At 68.0% G+C, this 21736-nt stretch overlaps 9 protein-coding genes across 9 annotated transcripts; 1 reads left to right on the top strand and 8 right to left on the bottom strand.

Moving 5' to 3' along the window:
• Positions 1-143: 143 nt before the first annotated feature.
• On the bottom strand, positions 144-3732 carry V1510DRAFT_432135 (PXA domain-containing protein). The gene is made up of 2 exons (XM_066935474.1): positions 3047-3732; positions 144-3015 (listed from the first exon to the last, which is right to left on the bottom strand). Exons 1-2 carry the CDS (start codon positions 3362-3364, stop codon positions 334-336), a joined length of 3000 nt encoding a protein of 999 aa, XP_066786790.1. The 5' UTR covers positions 3365-3732; the 3' UTR covers positions 144-333.
• A 709-nt stretch (positions 3733-4441) lies between these two features.
• On the bottom strand, positions 4442-5831 carry V1510DRAFT_423120 (uncharacterized protein). The gene has a single exon (XM_066934895.1). The coding sequence runs from the start codon at positions 5651-5653 to the stop codon at positions 4460-4462; it is 1194 nt and encodes a 397-aa protein (XP_066786789.1). The 5' UTR covers positions 5654-5831; the 3' UTR covers positions 4442-4459.
• Positions 5832-6481: 650 nt separating this feature from the next.
• Positions 6482-7105, bottom strand: V1510DRAFT_432133 (uncharacterized protein; the record flags this gene model as incomplete). Its single annotated transcript, XM_066935473.1, has 1 exon — positions 6482-7105. The coding sequence occupies one exon, from the start codon at positions 7103-7105 to the stop codon at positions 6482-6484; it is 624 nt and encodes a 207-aa protein (XP_066786788.1).
• An 86-nt stretch (positions 7106-7191) lies between these two features.
• On the bottom strand, positions 7192-10073 carry V1510DRAFT_432132 (FACT complex subunit-domain-containing protein). Its single transcript, XM_066935472.1, has 5 exons — positions 9950-10073; positions 9577-9759; positions 9356-9544; positions 8450-9322; positions 7192-8417 (listed from the first exon to the last, which is right to left on the bottom strand). The coding sequence occupies exons 1-5, from the start codon at positions 9974-9976 to the stop codon at positions 7224-7226; spliced, it is 2466 nt and encodes an 821-aa protein (XP_066786787.1). The 5' UTR covers positions 9977-10073; the 3' UTR covers positions 7192-7223.
• Positions 10074-11658: 1585 nt separating this feature from the next.
• On the top strand, positions 11659-12554 carry V1510DRAFT_383282 (ras family-domain-containing protein; the record flags this gene model as incomplete). Its single annotated transcript, XM_066931674.1, has 2 exons — positions 11659-11692; positions 11725-12554. 2 exons carry the CDS (start codon positions 11659-11661, stop codon positions 12327-12329), a joined length of 639 nt encoding a protein of 212 aa, XP_066786786.1. The 3' UTR covers positions 12330-12554.
• A 2298-nt stretch (positions 12555-14852) lies between these two features.
• Positions 14853-15796, bottom strand: V1510DRAFT_279313 (C2 domain-containing protein). Its single transcript, XM_066930625.1, has 2 exons — positions 15492-15796; positions 14853-15460 (listed from the first exon to the last, which is right to left on the bottom strand). The coding sequence occupies exons 1-2, from the start codon at positions 15579-15581 to the stop codon at positions 15092-15094; spliced, it is 459 nt and encodes a 152-aa protein (XP_066786785.1). The 5' UTR covers positions 15582-15796; the 3' UTR covers positions 14853-15091.
• Positions 15797-16546: 750 nt separating this feature from the next.
• Positions 16547-18243, bottom strand: V1510DRAFT_279274 (ligand-effect modulator 3 family). The gene is made up of 4 exons (XM_066930624.1): positions 18109-18243; positions 17853-17957; positions 17784-17820; positions 16547-17750 (listed from the first exon to the last, which is right to left on the bottom strand). The coding sequence occupies exons 2-4, from the start codon at positions 17953-17955 to the stop codon at positions 16637-16639; spliced, it is 1254 nt and encodes a 417-aa protein (XP_066786784.1). The 5' UTR covers positions 17956-17957; positions 18109-18243; the 3' UTR covers positions 16547-16636.
• An 857-nt stretch (positions 18244-19100) lies between these two features.
• V1510DRAFT_279198 (uncharacterized protein) lies at positions 19101-20132 on the bottom strand. The gene is made up of 3 exons (XM_066930623.1): positions 19872-20132; positions 19768-19838; positions 19101-19734 (listed from the first exon to the last, which is right to left on the bottom strand). Exons 2-3 carry the CDS (start codon positions 19833-19835, stop codon positions 19197-19199), a joined length of 606 nt encoding a protein of 201 aa, XP_066786783.1. The 5' UTR covers positions 19836-19838; positions 19872-20132; the 3' UTR covers positions 19101-19196.
• Positions 20091-21360, bottom strand: V1510DRAFT_440659 (uncharacterized protein; the record flags this gene model as incomplete). The annotated part of the gene is made up of 1 exon (XM_066935617.1): positions 20091-21360. The coding sequence occupies one exon, from the start codon at positions 21358-21360 to the stop codon at positions 20398-20400; it is 963 nt and encodes a 320-aa protein (XP_066786782.1). The 3' UTR covers positions 20091-20397.
• Positions 21361-21736: the final 376 nt, after the last annotated feature.

The raw sequence follows: 21736 nt of genomic DNA, 5'->3' as shown, positions 1-21736 counted from the left end.
GCCCGCCGCCGCCCCCGGTGGGGGGCGGCCCGGGGGGGGGGTTTATGCCTGCCCGGCGGGCCCCCCCCCGCGCCGGAGTCGCCGCCGGAGGCTCACCCGTGGCGGTGCAGCCTCCGGCGGCGACTCCGTCGAGGGTAGGCCGTGCGGGCGGCTATATAGTGCGGCTATATGCCCGCCCGCAGGGCAGCCACCTCGCCGGAGTCGCCGCCGGAGGCTGGGGGCACCACGCCGGCCGCCGTGCTGCGTAAGGATGATAAATTTAGGCCGAGCCCGTAAGAATGTAGGGCCCTGAATCGAATAGTGTACAACACGTGCAGGCCGCATCGCCGGCGGCTACATGGAAAATGTGGTGATAACGTCCATGAGCAGATTCTGGATGAGTCCGCGGGTGATGTTCTGGTCCTGGAGCACGTCAAAGACGGCCTCGAGGGCCTTGGCCGAGGCCGCAGCGCCCATGACGCTCTTGATGGCGTCGGGCACGCCGCCCGTGATGAACATGCGGCGGGCCTCGGCGCGCAGAGCCTCCGAGTCCTGCTCTGTGGGCGCGGGCTGGTCTCCCCAGATGGAGTCGACAAAGTTGTCGAGCTTGGTGGCCATCTCGTCCTCGGACGAGTACTTGTCGAGGACGTCCTTCTGGATGGCCACGCGGATGCCCTCGAGCGAGGACGAGCCGTTGCGGAGGATGAGCCCGCGCAGCATGGTCAGCAGCGACCGGCGGACGGTCCACACGTTGGAGAGCATGTAGAGCTCCGAGATGGCGAGGAACATGGTGTCGACGAGCAGGTTGGTCTCGCTCTGGCTGAGGGGCTCGTGCGCGGAGATGACCGAGCTGCGCTTGGCGGCGACGTCGGCCGCGAGCTCGGCCGCGGCGGCGGCGGACGGCGGGAGGACGGCGGTGGTGTCGCGCGCGTCGAACGAGCCGTCCGAGTCGGCCGTGGACGGGTCCGTGTCGTCCTTGTAGAACGGCGACTGCGGGCGCGACGGCTGCAGCACGTTGGACTTGTTGGACGTCGTCGACGTGCGCGACACGGACCGCACCAGCTGCGACGGCTCGCTGCCGTAGTTGTCGCCGATCTCGGACGGCGGCGGGGGCAGCTGGTACTGCTCGGCGAGCGCGCGCGCGTCCGCGACAGACGTCGTCGACGCCGCGCCGGCCGTGCTGCTGTACGTCGGGTGCGAGCTGTTGCTGAAGAGGCCAAAGTCGTGGTCGCCGTTCGACAGCAGGAACTTCTGGCGCGAGTTGAGGATGACCGACTCGCGCGTGCGCTGCATGGCCTCGGCCGACGACTTCTTGGCGGCCGCGATCACGTTCAGGATCGTCTTGCGGCCGTCCTTGGCCGACGCCGACGCCGCCGACGCCTTGTTGAACACGTCCAGCACGCCCTCGGACGCGTTCTTGAACGGCCGCTTGAACAGCTTCTTCTCGTTGACCGAGGCCGTGTCCTTCTTGTCCAGGAACTTCTTGATCGCCTCGCAGTCGGCCAGCTCGCGCGTGTTGGCCACGAGCTGCAGGTACGCCTGCAGCGTCTTGCAGTACTCGGCGCGCGTGGCGCCGGCCCAGGGCGGAAACACGTCCGGGAACGTCTTGAGGCCGGCGAGCGTGGCCAGCTTCTGCAGCACCACGTGCAGCTTCTCAAAGTCGGCCAGCGACCGCATCGCCATCCAGCCCTGGCTGGACGCGTCCGACGGCTCGATCACGATCGTGTAGAACCCCGACGGCCGCGACGTCAGCGTGCGGATCGTCTGCGCGTCCGACGACGAGTCGATCACGGCGATCCGCGACAGGTACAGCGACGACGGGTTCGAGCCCTGCGGCGAGAGCGTCTCGTCCGTGGCCGAGGTGGCCGTGGACGCCCGCGAGAGCACCGACGGCTGCGCCGACGACGCGTCCGACCGCAGGTACGCTAGGCTCGGGTCCGCGTCGTCGCCGTACCCGTCGTCGTCGAGCCCGGCCGGGAACCGCTGCTGGCCGATGTCGGCCGAGACGTCGAGCTTGCGCGGCTTGGTTCCCATGACCTCGTCGCGCGAGCTCGTGATGTCGCCGTCGCCGTCGAGCAGCGACGCGCCGAGCGCGGACACCGACGGGACCGGCTTGCGGGCGACCCGCGACGTGCGCGGCTGCGACGGCGTCGACAGGTCGTACTCGCCGTCGTCGAACGTGGGCGACGCGGTCTCGGTGATCGACGACAGCGCCGGCGCGGCCGGCAGCGACAGCTCGGCCGGCGGCGGCGCGCGCGACCGCGGCGAGAGCTCGACCGACGCACGGGACGCGTCCAGCGACGCGCGCGAGCTGGCCGGCGACGACTGCACGGACGGCGCGGCCGGCGCCGCGCGCGGCGACGTGCGCTTGGCCGCGGTCGTCGCCGCGGCCGGCGTCGGCGTCTCCTCGCGGCCCTCGCGGCCCTCCCGCGACCGCATCTCCGACTGCGCCAGCGCCTTGATGTTCTCCTCCTTCTGCAGGAAGTAGATGATCCACGAGCACACTGTGTCGGTGTTGCAGCAGCTCTCCACGCCGGCCTCGAGCACCTGCCGCGCAATGATCTCGCGCGCCAGCAGCCCCACCGGCGACCGCTTCACGTCCAGCACCGGCACAAACGTCTGCAGGATGTTGTTGGCCGCGTTGCGGTACTTGGTCTGCTGGATCGCCGGGTCGACCATCTGGGCCAGCGCCGACTCGGAATTGGTCGCGATGTACTCGTGCACGTGCGCCAGCGAGCCGTACGTCTCGATGACCGTGCGCAGCTCGCGCAGAAACACCACGAACGTGTTGGACGTCGAGAAAATCAGCACCAGCAGCATGTCAGCCGGCCGCTTGATGGTCTGCTGCGCCGCAAACGTCCGCGCCACGTCGCGCAGCGTCTCCCGGCACGCCGCCGGAAACACTGTGTCGTCCGGCGAGACCGACGGGTACCAGTTCTCGACGTACTGCTCGACGATGATGTTGACCGCGCGGTCGACGATGGGCATGATCTTCGGCGAGATCTCGTACGCGGACGTGATCAGCGGCCGGTAGTCCTGCCGTCAGCCGTGCGCGCTCCGTGCTTACCTCGGACAGAAACCCGAGCGTCTGGAACTCGCGGCGCTTCCACGGCAGCTCGCCCACGTCTGGCCGGTCAAAGCCGGACGTGATGCGGAAGGCCGTGTAGATGCCGACGCCGATGCCGACGAGCAGAAAGAAGATGGGGACGCCGAAGAACAGCGGCAGCACAAAGATCGCGACGCCGCCGATCAGCGCAAGCTGCGTCGGGCTCGCTGTGGCCGCGAATTCTGCGGCGAGGGCGTAGTACCCGGCGATGAGGTCCTTGTCGGCCAGCGCGCCGGCAGGCGTGCCGGCGGCGCCGACGGGCTCGGCGGCCTTGCTCATGGGCCGCAGCTGGGCTAGCGGCCGGACGGGTCCGGCAGTGGGCTACTGCGCATGCAATGCCGCCGGGGCCGGCAGGGCGGACGGCGGCGGGGGGTCCGGGCGATCACGGCGTGGCCGCGAAACGGATGGGACGGGCGATCGCGGGATCGACGATCCTGCGGCGGCTGCGGACAGGGCGATGGCGCGGTTCCGGTGCCTTCGATGCCTGCGATGGCTCCGGGTAGAGTCTGTGCCGTGTGCTGCGGTTGCGTTCTGACCGTCGGGCGGACTGCGGAGGGAGAGGTTGGGTGCACCACAACGAACACAACGAACAACGTGGCTGCGGCGGTGCGGCCGCACCGCCGCGCACGGCCACTGCCCACCACGGCTACGGGTGGCTCTGGTTGCGCCGGGCGACTGGGCGGCCGGCGGCGGCTGGCGGCCGACCGGCGGCTGGCCGGCACCTACGGCGGCTGGCGACGAACGGCGCGGGGGATAGGGGGCGCCGGCGGCAGTGCCGCGGTGGGCGGCTAGTGGACGGCCAGTGGACGACCAGTGGACGACCAGTGGACGGCCAGTGGACGGCTAGTGGACGGGCCAGTCGCGCCGGCGGGCGACGCGGCGGCGTGCCTGGCGGCGCAGTGGGCGGCTGCCAAGCGGCCGGCCACTGCCGGGCGCCACGGTCGGCGCAGCCCCTGCTGCGGCGGCTGCAGCGCTCCGCCGTTGCGCGCAGGTCCACGCGCGCCACGACGCGCCACAGCCGCGCCACCGGCCCAGCCGCCCGACCCGCCGGCCGCCGCTCGCGACCCACACGCGTCGGCGCTCCACCTCAGACCGCGCCTTGCGCTGCCCAACCAGCGGCTCCCGCGCTGCCAGGCGGGGCGCGCTGCGCCAGCCAGGGGCCGTCAGCACTTGGCCAGGCGGCGGTCCGCGCACCCCACGACCCCGCTACGCAGGACGCACGGTGGCTGATCGCGCCAGTACACAAACGGCGCTATGACGCGCAGCCCACCGCCATTGGAGCAGGAGCAGTCACGCCAGGGGCTGTTGGGGGCTACTGGTAGACACGACCGAGCGTGCAGGCCGATTCGGCATGGTCACGTGGATGGCTTGCGCCTATAGTACAGTCTCGTCCAGCACGCGCTCGTAGAACAGCAGGTACGCCGTGCGGTCGTCGGCCACGCCCGCGGCCACCGCCCGGCGCCGCGCGGCCAGCGCGTCCTCGTACGCCGTGTCGACGGCGTCCGGCGCAATCTCGCGGATGTGCGTGTCGTCGATGTTGATCCAGGTGTCGTGGTGCCGGCGGTGCAGGTCCACCGTGTAGTGGCCGCCCTCGGCGGACTTGCCGTGGTGGTAGACCACGCCAAACAGCTTGTAGTCGGCCGGCGTCGCCCGCTGGGCCTCGGCAATGCACTCGGGCGGGATGCGCAGCGCCCGCCCGTACCCCACCGTCTTGGTGATCTTGTGGATGGACGCGTACGCCGAGCCCGGCGTCAGCACAAAGTCGAACCGCTTGAGGTGCAGGATCAGGATTCGCGGCAGGGTCTCGAAAAAGGTCTGCTTGGACGCGTCCACGGTCTCGCCCGAGTTGGCCTTGTACGGCACCGTCTCGGCGCGCGACACGTGCGCCAGCGCGTCCTCGATCGTGCGCACGTCCGGCGCCGAGATGTCCAGCTGCACGCGCTGGTACGGGTCCAGCGTCACCGACGGCTTCTGCCGCGCGACCGAGATCACCGACCGGAACGAGCCGCCGAACAGGTTTGTGATCGGCGAGCTCGCCACCGCCGTCGTCCGCGTCACCGACACCCGGTTCTTCTTGCCGACCTCGAGCCAGCCGTCGTCCTCGGCCGCGGGCTGCGAGTCCTCGAGCGACGCCATCAGGTACGCCAGGTCGTTGTACGGCGGCGCCGCCGGCGGCTGTGCCGTCAGCCGCGCCACAATGGCCGGGTCCGCGTTCAGCCGGTCGATGGCCGCCACGAACTCCTCGTGCAGGCCGTCCAGCAGGAACCCGAGGAACTCCTCGGCGTCCTCCTGGTGGCCGCGCCGCATGCTCGCAAACAGCTGGTTGCTGCGCATGGCCTCGTACACGAACTCGGGGATGAACGAGTCGCCGAACGGCGCGCCGGCGCGCATGTTGTCCTCGAACTTGGCCTGGGTCAGCGCAAACTCGCGCATGAACATGATCAGCGAGTCCAGGATCGGCGTCTTGGAGTGGATTTTGTACGCCAGCCGGCTGCCCACCATGCCGAGCAGGTTGTAGAACGGCACGCAGTACACGAGCGCCTGCAGGATCGAGTTCATGAAGCACATGTTGCCGGTGTTGACCAGCCCGCGCGGCTGCAGCACCGGCGGCGTGTAGTCGACCGACAGCAGGTCCGGCCGGGGCTCGGCTGCGGCTGGGGGTGCCGCAGCGGCTGGGGGCGCGGCCGCCCGCCCGCGCTCAAACAGCTCTGACCATGACGCCGGTGGAGCCGGCGCTGGCGCCGGCGCGGCCGCTTTGGCCCGCCGCCGCCGCCGCCGCCGGACGTACGGCGAGGACGGGTCTGAGAGCCATGGCAGCTGGCGGTGCACGGTCGGGCCGTCCTCGCTGGCCCGCACGACCGGCCCGTCCGGCCGGCCGGCCGTCCAGCAGAACCCGGCCTGGCTGAGATGGAAGTGCGCCGTGGACGCCGCCTTCGGATCCAGCGGCGCTGACCCGGTCATTGGCTTGTGGCCCGCGCCGCTGCCCTCTGCTCCTGCCGCGCTCGCAATCGACGGCATGCGTCTGGCCTGCTGGCCGGTGTCTGCCAGTGGATGCTTCGATCGCCGCTGAGGCTGCCTCAGATGCTCGGCGGTCGTCGCGCCTGGCACCCGCGGTGAACCTGTCGGCCTGTTGGTGGTGCAAATCGAGCGTGAGCTGCTGCCGATGCGACAGTCTGCTTGGCTCGTGCACGCGTGCGCTGGGGCCTGTGTGTAGCCGGTCGTCTGACGGTTGGTGGTGTCGCTTGAAAGGCGGTGCCCACTCAATTTTTGTCGTGGCCGCCACACAGCGTGGCTGCGCGCCACGCCCCCTGACGGGTCGCGGCGGCCGGGTCGGCCTGCGCGGGTCGTCGCGGGTCGCCGCGGCCCGCGCACGCGGGTCGCCGCCGGCGCGTCGCCTCAACCCGACTCGTCTCCCGCGCCCGTCCGCGCCAGCCCGCCCAGCACGGCGCCGCCGTTGGCCGCCAGGTAGCACGCCAGCAGATGCTCGCAGTTGCCCATGAACGCGTACCTATCGACGCCGGCCAGCCCGCGGTCCTCCACGGCCGCCAGTGCGCCCGTCCGCCGCCGGCCGCAGTCCTCCGGCAGCGCCGCCGCCGACAGCAGAAACCCCTTGCACGTGCAGCTCCAGGCGGCCAGCCGCACAATGTGGCTGGTGTCGTGGCCGTCGTCTGTGGCGCGTACGCAGAAAAAATTGTCCGCCTGCACCGTCCGGCGCTCGACGGCGCCCTCCTCCAGCAGCTGCAGCGCCGGCAGCAGCAGCGGCTGCACAAAGTGCAGCGTCACAAACACGTCGCGGTCCTTGACCGGGAGATCGCGCACGATCTGGGCCAGGGAGACGGCCGGCGCCGGGTCAGCCGCGGCCGGGTCCTGAGCCGCACGCAGCGACCCGTCCGCCGCCGGCTCCTCTGCGTTCTCCGCCGCCTGCCGTCCGCTGTGCCGCCTGGCCTCGCGCTCCAGCACGTCCGCCAGCATGCGCACCAGCGCGTGCACCAGCACCTCGTTTGCAAACGGTGTGTCCATGGTGGGGAGACGCGTCGCGTGTGCTCAAGTCGCGCGCTTCTACAGTCCGGGTACCATTTAGCGCCGCATGGCCACACGCGCCACAATTACAGGTACAGCATAGCATTAGAGTGTACATCTACTCGTAGTCGGACTCCTCGTCGTCGTCGTCGTCGTCCTCGGCGTCGGAGCCGTCGTAGCTGCCCTCGTCGTCGTCAAACTCGGACTCGCTCTGGGACTCGTCGGACGGGTCCTCGTCCGAGACCTCGAAGTTGGACTCCTCGGACTCCTCGCCGTCGCCCTCCTCGTCCGACGACTCGTTGCTCAGGAAAGACCAGCCGCCCTCTTTGAAGAACGAGTACGGGTCCGAGACCACGGCCTTCATGATGGGCTGCCAGTTGAGGTTGAGCGGGCCCTCAGAGTACGGGATCTCGACCTCGTCGATCCAGTCCTTGACGTTGTCGAGCTGCTCCATCGGAATCGAGTTGATGTGCACGACGGGCTTGGAGAAGTCCTTGAACACAAAGACCAGGTCGAAGTTCTTGAGGCCGAACTGGACGCGCTCAAAGTGGGCGATCTCGATCTCCTTGAGCGGGATGACCAGGAACGGTGGGTCGATCAGCTGGACGAGGCAGTCCGTTGTCGGCTGGCACAGCACGTTCGCGCGGAATGGCACGCCGTTGAAGCCCAGCTCGCGGAACGGCACGTCCACGTCGAGCGTGTTGTTGGACGTCTCGGCAATCTTCTCGGAGAAGACGTGGAACTCCTTATTGAGTGCGGCCCGCCGCTTGCGCTCCTCCTGCTCGGCCTCGAGCTCGTCCTCGTCGCCGTACCGGTACTTGCGCTTGCGGTTGCCGGTCTCGTCGAACTGGATGTCCGAGGCCTCGCGGTAGAACTGGACGTCTTTGGTTTTGCGCTTGCCGATCATGATCGGGTTCTTGAGGTGCGCGTGGATGAGCACGATCAGCTCGTGGTCGCAGGGCTGGAAGAAGAGGTGCTGGATGTTGCCAAAGAGCAGGTCGATGCGTTGGTCGGACCGCACGGGCGACTGGTACCGCAGACCGTTCTGGTGGATCTCCAGCGTGCCCGGCACGCGCTTGCCGTCCGGCGCCGGCCGCACAAAGACGTTGTCCAGTCGCAGCGGCCGCCGGTTCTTGACCTCGACCAGACTGTCCTGCTCCACCACGTCCTCGAGCTCCTTGCGCTCCATCTCCTTCTTGACCGCGTTCTTCTTCATGTCCTGGATGCTCCGGAACACGTCCGCCATGCGCTCGACGTCGCGGCTGCGGAACGTCAGGCTGCGGATGAACTGCGCATCGGCGTCCTCGAACGGCTGGCGTCAGTCGCGCTCGACGCCGCACTTACCAGGTTGTCCTTGCGCCCGACGCCCTGGCCGGGCGTCAGGAAGTTGAGCCGCAGGTACACGTACTCGCCCTCCTCGTTCTTGCTCGCGTTCTTGAGCGTCGAGATGTGGAACGGCACCGGCCGGCCCGAGATCGGCACCACGATCGCCTGGTTCTTGGGGTCGACCGCGATCCGCAGGTCCTTGATGCCCACCGGCAGCTGCGACTCGCGCTTGTACGCCTCGAACTTCTTGAAGTCCGCGCGCTTCTCGCCGTCGTCCGACTTCTTCTCGCCCGCGTACCGCGCCATGCCCTCCTCCTGGCGCCGCTGGTGCAGCTCCGCCTGGTGCCCGCGCCGCCGGATCTCGGCGCTCTCGTCCACGTTGCGCGCCTCGCCGCGCAGCTTGCTCTTCAGCACCGCCGTGTTTGCCGGCTTCTCTTTCTTCGGCGCCTTCTCCTTCTTTTCGTCCTGCAGCTCCTCCTCGTCCTTGAAATAGTACGAGATGTCGCCCTGCTCCTTGGGCGAGTCTGTCAGCACCACCGGGAAGTCTTTTGTGATGAGCACCGTGTCGATCAGCAGCAGACTGTACGTCTTGCCGCGCGGGTCGGTCGTGTTGGGCGACGTCAGGTCCTGGAACCCGAGCGAGATGTTGAGCGTCATGCCCTCCTTGATCGTTCCTGACGACTTGGCGTTGATCAGGAAGTTCTTGTCGCGGAATTCGGCTCCGATCCGCCAGCCCATGGTCTTGATAAAGTGCCCGACGAGCTCGGGGTACTTGGCCTTGATCGCTGCAATCGTCTTGGAGTGCACCTCCACCGTGTTGGCGCCGTCCTTGAGCATCTCGAAGACCTTGCGCTGCAGCTGCACCAGGAAGTTGTAGTACTTCTCCTGCGTCTACCGGTCAGCCTTGCGCGCCCGGCACCGTACCTTGTTCGGATCAATCAGATACGTCCGGCCCATGTTGGAGCAGAACGACTTGTACTGCATCCCCAGCGAGCACAGGATCACACCGCCATGCAGCGTCTCCTCGTCCGAGCCAGCGGACGGCCGCAGGTCGTACTTGCCGCCGGACTGGATGATCGGGCTGTAACGCCAGTCGAGCTGGCTCTGGTCAAACTGCCGTTAGATCGCTCGCGCCGGCCACTCACGTCCGATCCGAGCTTGACGTTCTTGGACTTGAGAAAGTTGGCGTCGTCAATTTTGTCCTCGATTTTGTCGGCGAGCTCGACATGCTTGATCTTGCGCTCCTCATCGATGATAGTGGACATCTCCTTGGCGAAGTATTTCGTCATGAACGCGACGCTGGCCTTGGACGCCACGCGGACGCACTTCTGCTTGCTGTTAGCCCGGATCGTGTCGGCCGGTCGGATGGCGTGTCTGGCACGGATCTGACACCGCTGCGGGCAGCGCCGCGCTGCCGCGGCCTGCTGGCGGCGAGAATGCCGCGTGGGCCGCAGTAGGCATGATTGCGCCTGATGCGCCGCCGGCCGCGGCCGCGCGTGCCGCTGACGAGCTACTTACGGCGGCCTCTTCGTCCTTGGAATCCATTAGGGCTTTCTGGACGATTACCGTCAGCTGGGCGCGATGATGGGTGCTCGTGAAGCTGGAGGAAGAGTCCGATGGCCTGCGGCGTTTTTTTCCAGCAGGTGAGGTTGGGAGCACGAGTGCGGCGCGTTTGCGGTGTTAAGTGCGGCGCCGCGGGGCACTACGCGTAAAGTCCTCGTCTGGCCGCGTCGCTGGAAATTGCAGCCAATTGATCCGTCGCGGGCAGGCCGCCGGCGCGGGCAGCAGACGCAATCACGTACGACGTCTGGTCGAGAAGCGCGTGCGTCGGCGTAGGATGCGTGCGGCGGCTGTGGCAGCCGCACACGGCTTCCAGAGGCCCAGGGCAGCCCCTTGGGCTCTGCGGCGCGATGGAAATAGCCGAGCCGCGCTCAGAGAACAAACATGCAGGTCCGGCCCGAACGGCCGCGGCCTGCAGTAAGGTTCAGCCAAGAGCGTCCAGCCAAGAAGCGTACGGGCGCGCCGACGCATACGATCCGGCCGGACGAGGGCACTGCGAGTAGCACGGGCGCCGGCGGTCGCGCGGGCGGCGGGTGCAAGCAGCGGCCGGCGGGTACGACCGCGCGGGCGCGGATGGCGACCCGCCGCGCATGTGATCTGTGGTGACCTCCGTGACCCGACCAGCTGTGATCCGTGGTGACCCGTGTGATCGAGTGACTGATGGGTTCGGGCACATGTCATACGACGCAGCCACGCACGGCCACTCCGCCGCGCCGCACACGTGTGCACCCAGACGCCGTCGCGCCGCCGGCCGTGCACCGGACGGCCGTCGCCGCCCCCTGCAGGCGCCAGACGGGAACGGGAACGCGTCGCACAGCCACCGGGCAGCAGGCGCGTCGCGTTTTACCCGGGCCACCAGATCGGGCAGGAGCTGCACAGAAGTCACGTGCGCGGTGCGCCGCCCCGTCTGTCTGAGCCGCCTAGCGTCGCAGCCGTCGCCTGGACGGCGCCCGATCCGTACAGAACGCTGCATTGCCCCTTCTGGTGCTCTCGGCTGCACGCTGCCCCTTGTTCTAAGAGTGCGGCGTCGGCGGTGACCATCTTTAAATCGGCTGTTGACACCCGGACGACATCACACACTGTTGACACACCAGGTAAGCAATTCGGCCGGGGCCGCGGCGCCGCGCCCGGCGCGCCCGCCGGGCGGCGCCGCGGCCCTGGTGCCTGGCGCTCCGGCGTGCGGGGCGCGGCGCGGGCCGGCGCGCGTGTCGGGTCGCGCCACATGGGGCGGCCAGTGCGGCGCATAGGCGCACGAGATGTGGCGCGCCCCTACCCGGCCCGCAAAGTGGGCGCAGCCAGTGGCTGGGACCTCGCGGTGTGCTTGGTGTGAAGAGTCGTGCGCTGTTTTTAGATGGCCACCCATCCTCTTTTTTCTCCAGGCTACTTTGCACACTTTCCACACCAAGCACACCCTGTGAGTGTACCTTGCAGCTGGCGCACGCGCGCGCGGGACGGGGCTGGATGGCGCGCGGATTGATTGCTGCCCGGCCGGCGCGCACGGCCGATGGCGTCTTGGCGGTCACAGCGCAGTCGCCGAATCCGCCGCACCGCGTCGGACCGGCCCGCGGGCGGCGCGCGGGCCGGGCGGCCGGGCGCCCGCGCGTGCGCCTCGTGATGGATGCGTCTGCAGGACGATGCTGACAGATCCAGACAACTACCAAGCTACGATGGCCCAAGACGAGTACGATTATCTGTTCAAGGGTAGGTGTGGGCCACGGGCACGCTGACGGCAGTCGTCCTGATCGGTGACTCCGGCGTCGGAAAGTCCAACCTGCTCAGCCGGTTCACGCGGGACGAGTTCAACCTGGAGTCCAAGAGCACAATTGGCGTCGAGTTCGCCACCCGCTCGATCAGCGTCGATGCGAAGACCATCAAGGCGCAGATCTGGGACACGGCCGGCCAGGAGCGCTACCGCGCGATCACGTCGGCGTACTACCGCGGCGCCGTCGGCGCGCTGCTCGTGTACGACATCTCCAAGACCAACACATACGAGAACGTGACCCGGTGGCTCAAGGAGCTGCGCGACCACGCCGACTCCAACATCGTGATCATGCTCGTCGGCAACAAGAGCGATCTGCGGCACCTGCGGACGGTCCCGACCGACGACGCCAAGGCCTTCGCGGCCGAGAACAACCTGTCGTTCATCGAGACCTCGGCCCTCGACGCGTCCAACGTCGAGCTCGCCTTCCAGAACATCCTCACCGAGATCTACCGCATCGTCTCGTCCAAGCAGCTCGACCAGGGCCCCGAGACCGGCCCCCGCCCGGGCGAGGGCACCGTCCTGGCCTTCACCCGCGCGCCGGACGAGGACAAGAAGGACTCGTCCAAGTGCTGCTGAGCACCCCCGCTGTCAAATACACTCTGGCCGCAGCCCGCCTGGCCCGCCGCGTCTACGTTAACGTTCTTCCCCTGTTTTTCTTATAAACGCTATAACGAAGATGTGCATGTACCTTTTTGTCTCTTTTGTCCTGTTCGTTATATGTCTTTATAGTCTACTCTTTTTCTCGAGCTTGTTACGAATTGCGTGATGGTCTAGGTTTTGAAATGAATAAAATAATTAGAACTACGGACGCTAAGCTATTCGTCGTCCGAGGACGCCTCGTAGTCGCTGTCGTTCTCGTCGTCGCCGTCGTCGCCGCCGAGCCCGGCCGCGGCGGCGAAGCCGGCCACCCGTCCGCGCGTGCGCGCCGGCACGATGTTGGCCGTGTCGATCTGCTCGCTGATGCTGTCCTCTGCGTTGACCGCGGCCTGTGGTCAGCGACGCGTCGCGGCCTGCGTACCAGGTCCTCCGCCTCGAGCTCCTCGTCCGACGACGCCTCGGACTCGTCTGATCCGTCCCGCATCTCGACGTCCTCCATGATCACGTCCGAGAGATACGCCTGCGTGTAGTCGCCGTTGCCCGCGGCCGATTCGGTGTTCATCTTTGGGGTGGTGTCTACGTGGGACAGCGGTCCGTATAAGGCTCCTGAGCCGTGTTGTGGGCGACGCGACGCGACGCGTCTGGCGGTCAGTGATGTCCGGTGTATTATGCTATCTGCGTCCATTCGTGCCCACGTGGTCGTCGGGTCACCGGTCGAGGTTGCTGCGCTGGAGCATCAGCTCGAGCTGCTCGACTTCGGCGTGCAGGACCGGGTCGCGCTGGCGCGCGCGGCCGAGCCGCTTGAGCTGCGGCTGCCGCCGCGACGGCGCGGCTGCCGGCTGCTTGCTGGGCGGCGCGGGCTTGCCGGCCACGGCGCGGCTGCTGCCGTTGGCGAACGTGACCTGCGCGGGCCGCTGCTGCTTCTGCGCCAGCTTGGGGCTCTTCTGCGGCTGCAGCGGCTGCACGGGCTTGAGCACGGGCGGGCTGGCCAGCGCGGGCGCGGCCGGCAGGTACATGCCGGCCAGCGCCGGGCTGGCGGCGTCGTGGTAGGCGTCGTAGTCGTAGTAGTCGCGCGGCTCCTCGTACCGCTCGTGCGGCTCGTGCGGCTCGTGCGGCTCGTGCATGCTGTGCGGCTCATGCACGCCGTGCGGCTCATGCACGCCGTGCGGCTCATGCATGCCGTGCGGCTCATGCGCGCCGTGCGGCGCGTGCGGCTCGTACCCGTACTCGTCCCACCCGTCGTACCCGTACCCGTACTCGTCGTACGCGTCTGCCGGCCGGCTGTAGTGCGCCGGGTTCGGCAGCGCGTGCCGCACGGGCGCGAAGCCCGGCAGCTGCGGCAACGACGGCGACCGCGTCGGCAGCTGTGGCAGCGACGGCGACTTCATCGGCACCTGCGGCATCGACGGCGACTTGACCGGCCGCGACTGCGCCGATTCGGGCACAATCGGCAACGGCAGTGCCGGCGGCAGCTGCGGCAGCTGCGGCAGCGACTGCTGGTGCAACGGCACCTGCAACGGCGCTGTGTAGCCCTGCATGGGCCCGTAAGGGTCGTAGACCGCGCCCGTCTGGTTGCGCAAGCTGCGCGCCGGCGCCCCACGCGGCACCCGCGCGCTCGCGCTCCGCGCCATGCTGAACGCCAGGTCCGGCCGGGGCGACGGTCGCGGCAGGCTACGGCTGGCGGTCCGGTGCAGGTCCGGAGACCACTGGTCGTAGGCTTCGTCGTAGTAGTCCTCGGCGGACTCGGGCTCGGCGTAGTCGTCGTAGCCGCCGTGGAAGTCGCCCGGCTGCGGCGGTAGCGGCCGGCTGCGCGGCAGCGCGTGCTCGCGAGTCGATGGCGCGCGGACCAGCGGCGACCGTGACCGCGCGCGCGCCGGCGACGGCTCCCTCTGGTTCTCGGGCAGCGAGTGGAACACAGACATGTCCCTCTGAGTCGGCGACAGCTGCGCTGCGACCGCCGGCAGCTCGCGCATAGAGCGCGCGCGTGCGAGATGGTCGGCCAGCGGGTCTCGCGTGTCCCGCAGGTCTCTCATCGGCGACGGATCGCGCCGGCTCGGGCTGAGCGGCGACACCGGCAGCTCGCGCATTGGCGACATATCGCGTTTGCTCAGCGCCACAGCCTCCTCTCGGACCCGTGGCGTCTCTGGCTCGTACAGGCTGGCGCCGCTGCCGCTGTCGACGCTGTTGTGGTGCTGCCACGGCTGATTTTCTTGGTCCAGAGGGCTCTCGACGACGTTCAAAACTGTGGAATCGTAGTGGTACATCGGCAGCTGCGGCGGTTCGTACTCGTGCGTGTCTCGGGGGTCGCGGTCGTCGCGGCTCGGCCGCCGCTCGTGCTGCTCGCGGAGCTCGCGGTCGCGGTGGTCGCGGATATCGTGGCTGCTGCGGCGGCCGCGGCCATCGCGACTCACGCGGCGGTCGCGAGTTTCGTCCCGCGTAGGCTCGTCCGTGTCCGACACAAACGAGCCCGAGCTCCGGCGGGTCGGCGAGGCCTGTGCGGCCGCATGCAGGTTCGTGCTGGAGTTTTCCCGGCGTGTCCGGGTCGCGTTCGGCGTCGTATTTGGCGTTTCGTGGTACACGTTCTGGCTGTTGAACGTCCTGTACAGCTCGTCGTCGGTGTCGCCCGGGTCCGGCCGGCCCTCGCGCTCGGCCGGCTGGTCAACCTCGCCCTTCCGCGGCACGCGTTTGACCTTGGGCTTGTCCTTGTTGTTCGTCTTCTTCACCTTGCGCGATTTCTGGCGTCAGCTAGGCCTGCGGCCACGTACCTTGGCGTAAAACGTCATCTCGATGAAGATCTCGCCGGCGTACTTGTTCTTGAACATGATCGGGTGCCAGTTGTCGTAGCCGTCGGCCGAGGAGCGCTCAAAAGCCGGCTTGAGGTCGATCAAGGCGTCGCCGATGAGCTCCGGCCGGGCGTCGTTGTCGTCCAGAACCGTGACCTTCATCTTCTGGCTGTCGGGCGTGTCGTAGACGTCGAAGCGCAGCTCGTGGTCCCAGTGCGGCGTCTGGCCGCCGCGCTTGTCGGTCTTGGTGTTCTGTGCGTTCTGCGCAATGCGCGCGGTGCAGTACGGGTCCTGCTTGCCCATCTTCCTCCGGTTGGGCAGGTTTTTCTGGCGTCAGCTCGGCCGCGCGCGCACGTACTCCCTTGATGAAGATGGCGATCAGCACGCCGAGCTTCTCGGGCCCGGCGCCGCCCGCGCCCATCTTGCTGGCGGTGTTGATTTCGGCCATGCCGGTGGCCGTGCTCTCGGCGTCGGGTGAGCTGACGTGGCTGGTGTCGGACGTGTCGTAGTGTTCGTGGCCGCGCACAGCGGGATCAGTTTGTCATACCCTCCGGCAGTCCGTGGCCGGTGTCCGTCGTCCGCGAGAGCTCAACCGTCCGACGTAGCCCAATTGACGGCGGGCTTGTCAAGACATTCCTCGGAGGTAGCGTTTAGGTGTTTGTTTACACCTTGCCACTTTAATATGGGGCTTAACCTTAAGTGTATGTTGCTACGGAAACGATCGTGTGCCGCATCGCGCTAGTCGCCCGGCCCGCGTTGCTGCCCGCGACCGCGGCTCCGACAGGGACTAGGCTGGCCAGAAAGTGTTAGACCGTACCACGGGGGTGGTGCCCGATTGCTCAGCGCGTCGGCGGGCAGCTAATATCGCCCAAACGGGGGTAGCGATCGTCTGTTTGGGGCTGAATAGGGCCTGGAACGGGCTAGCGGACCACTGTTGACGGTTACGATGTGGCAAACGGGGCTTGCGTGCTTAACCGCGTGGCTGTGCTTGCGCTGCCTGCCGGCTGCTGCCGGCTGCTGCCGCGTGGTAGGCCACCCGCCGCGCAAACGACACGCGGCCGCCTGGCGGGACGGCAGGGGGCGACGCGCGTGCAGAGCTGCGGCGCAGAGGCGGCAGCTGGCAACAGGCCTGGCGGAGGCGCGGGCGTCTGGCCGCGCGCTGCTCTGGCCGAGCGCTAGCCGCCGACGTAACACGAGTCAATACGAGCCACAGCGGCGGATCACGACCGCGGATCACGACCGCAGATCACAGCCGGCCAAGACTCGGCTCACGAGACGCGCCTGGTTTGGCGACCGAAGAGCGGCAGGCTGGGCAGGTCTGTGAACGCGGATCACAGACGCGTGATCCACAGACGCACGAACCCACGGACCCGCGGCCGGACCCGGCGCCGGCCGCGCCCGTGCGATCAGAACTCGAGACATATATTGCGGTAGTAATACAACCCGTAGCCGCCGCGCACGCCCAGACGCACGCGGGGTCGGAAAACGCGGATCCACGGACGCCTATCTGCGATCGACGTTGGACGACAGATCGCGTCCGCTGGCCACCGCTGTCGACGCTGCGTCGTTGTTCCACGACAGATACGTGTGGTCGCCGAGCTTGCGCGGCTTGATCAGGTGGCGGATGGTGAAGAACAGGCCGAGCGCGAAGCACAGGCCGCCGACGACCAGATAGGCGATGCCCAGGAACGGGTTGCGGCCGCCCAGAACGGTGCGAGTTGAGAGCAGCAGCGACTTGGTGCCCGAGTAGGTCGTGACCGGGAAGTGCAGGCCGACGTCGATCTCGTACGTGCCCGCCTGCATGGCCGTCGTGTCGTTGCGCAGAGCCAGCTTGGAGAACTCGGGCAGACCGGCGGTGCGGACCCAGTTCTGGAGCGCCTCCCACTCGGACAGGTCTGGCAGGTTGTCGTCCGTGTAGCCGTCCGGGTAGCGGTCCACCCAGTACGGCGGCGGAACAACCTCCGAAGCCTTGTACTCGGTCTTCTTGAAGCGCTTCTTGTCCTGGGACCAGGCGATGCCCTGGTCGGTCATCGAGTACGTCGCGTTCTCGCTCGACGGCGACTGCGGCGAGACGTCGCCCCTGAACACCGGCGACATAATCGTGTCGTTGAAGATCGAGTTGGCGATCAGGCCGCACGGGTAGTACGGCTTGCCCGTCGCCGAGTCGACAATCAGCGGCTTGCAGTCGTCCGCGCTCTTGAGGTCGGCCGCGGACATGGCCTTGCCGTTGATCTGGTCCTCGTTGATCGACTGCACGTACCGGCGGTGGTTCTGGTAGAAGTTCGTGAGCTTGTAGTAGAGCAGCACCGGCGCCTCCATCTCGTGCATGAGTTGGAACCGCAGCGTGCAGATCGTCTGCTGGCCGGCCGGTGCGGAGCTGTTGGTCGACGTGCGCCACATGGGCGGGCTCTGCGTGCCCGAGCCCTTGAAGTGCGACGAGTAGTACTGCGACGGCATGTCCGAGAACGTGTCGTTCGCCAGCGTGGAGCAGTACGTGTACTCAAGCTCCATGTCCTGCACGAGCGAGCTGGCCCAAAGCAGCAAGCCGCCGATGGGCATGAAAATGATTCCAATCGCAAAGTACAGCGGCAGCACGGTCTTGGGCGTCAAGATCGGCCTGGGGTCAGCGCAGCCGCGGTCGCCTACTTACTGCCACGCCTTCAGACGCTGCTGGCGAAACGCCGTGTCTGTGGTCAGCGGGCCCTGTGCGCGCACTTACTGGGTGGCCGCCGGGTCTTGGGCTTCTTCTCGGCCACCTGTGGCGTCGTCTCATCGATGCTGTCCGTCTCGTCCGGAGACGAACCGCGGTTGAAAATCGCCATGCCTGGTCGTCAGATCGGTTCCGGTTGTCGGCTCCACACGGCACGCCCTGTCCGCCGCGCCCGACAGGCCGCCGCCGGTTGCGGACCCCTGTCTGGCCGCAAGCACCCAGCCGCGGCTGCCGGCCCGGCCCTGATTGCGCCCACTTGCCGTACCTATCAATCGCTTCGACAGCTGCGGCAGCTGTCTGTCCTCGCACAGATGATATCAATCGCTGGCTTGCAACCAGAACTTCCTCGTCCTTCAAATATCCGCTCAGAAGCACGCACTGGGCAGCGAGCGAGCAAGAAGGGGCGGAGTGAAGTTTTTTGAGGAATGTATATGTTCTGATAATTTAACAACCTGGTAGCCCTACTCAAAAATAGCTTTCTCCCAGTGGCCGCACACAGAGGCCGTGAGACGGAACAGGTGCAGGACAGTGGCTGAGTTAGTGGACGGCGGTCGGTTTAGAGGTGGCTGCTGTGGGTTGGGGTTGCGGTGGCTGTGCAGCCCGGAGCGCGAGCTGGGGTGGTGCAGCCGCCCAGCCGTAGGGCTGGGCAGATACGTCGCAAGCGTCGTGCGGCGCGACGGCTGTGCCCGCGCCACTCGGACCCCGGGCCGTGCCAAAGCCGCGCCGCCGAACGCACCGCCATGGCACACCGCCACGGCGGCCGCGCGGCATCCGCTGGCCCATGCGCGCGATAGCCTACTGCCCGCATCGGCGCACTGGCGCGCAGCTGCTGCGGCCGCCCGGTGCAGCGGTTCCTCTGGCCGGCCACGGCCGCGGCCGGACGCGCTATGGCAGCGTGGCGTCCGGCTCGGCAAGAGCGGCCAGGGGCGCTGTGGCGGTGCGCGACTCTGGGCGCCCAGGCGGTCTACCGCGCTAGACGAATGTGGTGGCAGTGCGACGCGTGCGGTGCGGCGCGGTGCGCGGATGGCCGCGCGCTAGGCTGCGGCTCATAACCCACACCGCCGCACTGCACGTTACCTGCAGGCCCGTTACCGAGGCTCGCCGTGCTTGCGCACAGTGCCTGACGCCGTACCGACACCCGGCCGGGACTAGAGAGTGACATTCCCCGACCACTGCTCGGCTAAACCGGGCGTACGCTGGCAGCGGGCTCGTGCAGGCACAACCTTCACGGCCACGCTCAGCCGCGCGTGCTTGGTCGCGTCGTAGAGGAAAGCGTGTATTGAAAAGGCCAAAAACTGTACACCTAGAATTGCAAGCCCGAAATGAGAGAAAATACAATGCTGCGACCGGCGTCTAAAAATCGCCAAAGTCTCCGCCGCCGAAGTCGTCACCGCCGCCAAAGTCGTCGCCGGGGCCGGGGCCGCCATAGTCGGGGCCAGGACCGTACTCGCCGGGAGGGGGGCCCATCATGTGCGGACCATCCATCATCTCGCCAATCAGCATGCCGCCTAGGAGACCGGCACCAGCACCGAGGGCAATGCCTCCAGCGCCGCCCATACGCGACTTCTTCTGCTGCTGCTCCGCGTAGATGACCTGCGGCTGCTGCTGGTAGCCGTAGGGCGGCTGCTGGTAGCCGTAGGGCGGCTGCTGGTAGCCGCCGTATGGCTGGGGCTGGGGCGGGTAGCCGTACTGCTGCTGCGGCGGCGCCTGGTAGTACTGTTGCTGCGGCACCGGCGGCGGCTGCTGGTACCCGCCGTAAGCGCGCTGGTCGTGCTGCTGCTGCGGCGCCGGCGCGGCCTGCGTGTACGGCGGCGGCCCCGGCTTGTCGGAACTGCTGCCTGCCGGCGGCTCCCACTGCGAGACCCCAGTTGCGAGGTTGACATAGTAGTACCTGGCGTCAGTCGGGCAATTGGCGCGTACTCACGTCTTGTAGTTCTCATCGTACTTGGCCACCCACCCAGCGGGCGTGGACGGCGGGGGAGGAGCGCTCATGGTCTTGACGTTAGTGGCGGCCATGGCCGGACGTACCTGCTGGTCACACTATGCTTCTGGGGAAGAAACGAACCGGACGTCGGGTGAATTTATGTTATCGACAGGCCACCGAATAGGCGGAGGCGAGAGATATCTGCCGAACTCGGCCGTAGGCTGCGGGCGTGACGACGGTTACCGTGACTTGGGACCTTCTGGACCTTGTCCGGACAGGCGAGCTTGTGACCAGCTAGTGAGGCGTAGTTAACACCGAATGGGCGGTGCAATGGGTGTTTGGCGCGTGGCGGGGCTGCACAGCCTCGGTTTGCGGAGATATGGCCGAACTAGGCGAGCACAATTCGTAATCCTTCTATGAACACGTGATCGGAAACGGTCCGGCCATGGGACACGAGACACGCCGCACGACAGTTGGCGATGCCATCGGCGGGGGCGACGCTTATCAGTGGCGCGGGGCCGGGGCGCCGCTGTGGCGTGCGGCTCGGTGGGACACCGCACCGCACCGCATGCGGCGCAGGCGCCGCCTGCGCCACCCGCGCCGCGGTGCGCCGCAGCCCGTGCGGCGCGCCTACGGCAGCGTCTGCAGGAACTGGTCGCCCAGGACCGCGTTCCGGCGCGCGTCCACGACGCGGCGGCGCCGCGCCAGGCGGTCCGCGCTGCGCTTGCGCAGCTCGGCAGACCGGCGCATCATGCGTTCGGTCTGCTCGCGCATGTGCTTGAGCTCGTCCATCTCGGCGTCGCGCGTCTTCTTGTCCTGGGAAAAGTTGTAGAAGCCGACGCCCTTGTTGCGGATCTCCCACTTGGCGTCATAGTGCTTCTCGAGGTCGTTGGTGTCGTCGCGCGTGAGGATCTCGCGCATGGCCTCCTCGTCGGCTGTGAACGCCTCGTGCTGGATCACGTCGCCGTAGATCAGCTTGGTCGGCTGCGGCACGTACACGCCGGTGAAGCCGCCGCCGGGGCCGCGCTCGCCGTCGTACGTGCGCGGCATCTTCCAGCGCGAGACGCGGCGCGTGCGGCCGAACTCGTCCTCGTACGTGACCATGTCGTCGTCGCTGTCGTCGTCGCGGCCGTCGCCCCGCCGCTGCAGCCGCCGGTACCGGGCGTCCTCGTCGTCGGACGAGTCGTCGTCAGACCGGCGGGCGGGCAGCATGTCGACGTCGATCAGGACATCCTCGTCGCGGACGCCGGGCGCGGCGTAGCCGCGCTTGAGCGCCTCGTATTGCTTGGCCTTGCGCTCGAGGATGCGCTGGGCGTCCTTTTCGGGCTCCTCGGCCACGGCCGCGTCCCGCGCGGCGCGCTCCTTGACCCCCCGATTGGGCTTCCAGGCCTGCTTCTTGCGGGCGCGATCGTCGACAGGCGGCCGGCGGCCGGTCGATCCGGCCGCGCGCTCGAGCTCGACCTTCTCTTTCAGAAGAGCAACCTCGTTGGCGAGGCCAAGGGCGGACGCGCCCGAGACGGCGATCACACGGCGCCGGCGCGCAGTCTGCGCGGCCAGCTGGCCATCGTCCTCGGCGGGCTCGTACACAGACATGTGGCGGGAGGATGCGGCGCGGGCGGCGATATCCCGCAGTTACCCGGCCGCGCCGCACCGCCCGCGGCGCCGCCGTGCGCTGGCCTGCACGCCGCTGCACGGCCACGCGCGCTGCTGCAGGCCTGCGGCCGCGCGGCGGGCCCGCCGCACGCCGTGCGGCTCGTGCTGACATGTGCGCGCGTGCTGGGATATGCGCGACGCCGCCGCCGGCGTCGCCGTCGCCGCGCGCCCGCCCGCGCGCCTCCGGCGCCCTCCGCCGGCTGCCGGGCCGCCACCGTGCCCGCGCGCCCGCCAGGCCACGGCCGGTCCGTGCCGGCGGCCAACGGCTTTTGGGTTAGGGCCTAAACGGTTTAGGGACTGCTGCGGACCCGCAGTT

This window comes from Dipodascopsis tothii (assembly GCF_038497935.1).
Source record: "Dipodascopsis tothii strain CBS 759.85 unplaced genomic scaffold V1510scaffold_42, whole genome shotgun sequence".
Taxonomy (NCBI): Eukaryota; Fungi; Ascomycota; class Lipomycetes; order Lipomycetales; family Lipomycetaceae; genus Neoaidaea; species Neoaidaea tothii.
Note: the sequence above shows the minus strand (reverse complement) of the source record. Positions and strands in the feature narration are given on the sequence as shown.

What these genes read in the sequence shown, in the direction of transcription:
- V1510DRAFT_432135 (XM_066935474.1), bottom strand. Translation starts at nt 3,364, where the DNA reads ATGAGCAAGGCCGCCGAGCCCGTCGGCGCCGCCGGCACGCCTGCCGGC. An exon ending in CGCTCGGGTTTCTGTCCGAG is followed by an intron (nt 3,016 to 3,046) that starts GTAAGCACGGAG and finishes GGCTGACGGCAG; the next exon opens with GACTACCGGCCGCTGATCAC.
- V1510DRAFT_423120 (XM_066934895.1), bottom strand. Translation starts at nt 5,653, where the DNA reads ATGTGCTTCATGAACTCGATCCTGCAGGCGCTCGTGTACTGCGTGCCG.
- V1510DRAFT_432132 (XM_066935472.1), bottom strand. Translation starts at nt 9,976, where the DNA reads ATGGATTCCAAGGACGAAGAGGCCGCC. An exon ending in CCAAGGACGAAGAGGCCGCC is followed by an intron (nt 9,760 to 9,949) that starts GTAAGTAGCTCG and finishes AACAGCAAGCAG; the next exon opens with AAGTGCGTCCGCGTGGCGTC. An exon ending in ACGTCAAGCTCGGATCGGAC is followed by an intron (nt 9,545 to 9,576) that starts GTGAGTGGCCGG and finishes ATCTAACGGCAG; the next exon opens with TTTGACCAGAGCCAGCTCGA.
- V1510DRAFT_279313 (XM_066930625.1), bottom strand. Translation starts at nt 15,581, where the DNA reads ATGGCCGAAATCAACACCGCCAGCAAGATGGGCGCGGGCGGCGCCGGG. An exon ending in TCGCCATCTTCATCAAGGGA is followed by an intron (nt 15,461 to 15,491) that starts GTACGTGCGCGC and finishes AGCTGACGCCAG; the next exon opens with AAAAACCTGCCCAACCGGAG.
- V1510DRAFT_279274 (XM_066930624.1), bottom strand. Translation starts at nt 17,955, where the DNA reads ATGGCGATTTTCAACCGCGGTTCGTCTCCGGACGAGACGGACAGCATC. An exon ending in CAAGACCCGGCGGCCACCCA is followed by an intron (nt 17,821 to 17,852) that starts GTAAGTGCGCGC and finishes CGCTGACCACAG; the next exon opens with ACACGGCGTTTCGCCAGCAG. An exon ending in CAGCGTCTGAAGGCGTGGCA is followed by an intron (nt 17,751 to 17,783) that starts GTAAGTAGGCGA and finishes CGCTGACCCCAG; the next exon opens with GCCGATCTTGACGCCCAAGA.
- V1510DRAFT_279198 (XM_066930623.1), bottom strand. Translation starts at nt 19,835, where the DNA reads ATGAGCGCTCCTCCCCCGCCGTCCACGCCCGCTGGGTGGGTGGCCAAG. An exon ending in TACGATGAGAACTACAAGAC is followed by an intron (nt 19,735 to 19,767) that starts GTGAGTACGCGC and finishes GACTGACGCCAG; the next exon opens with GTACTACTATGTCAACCTCG.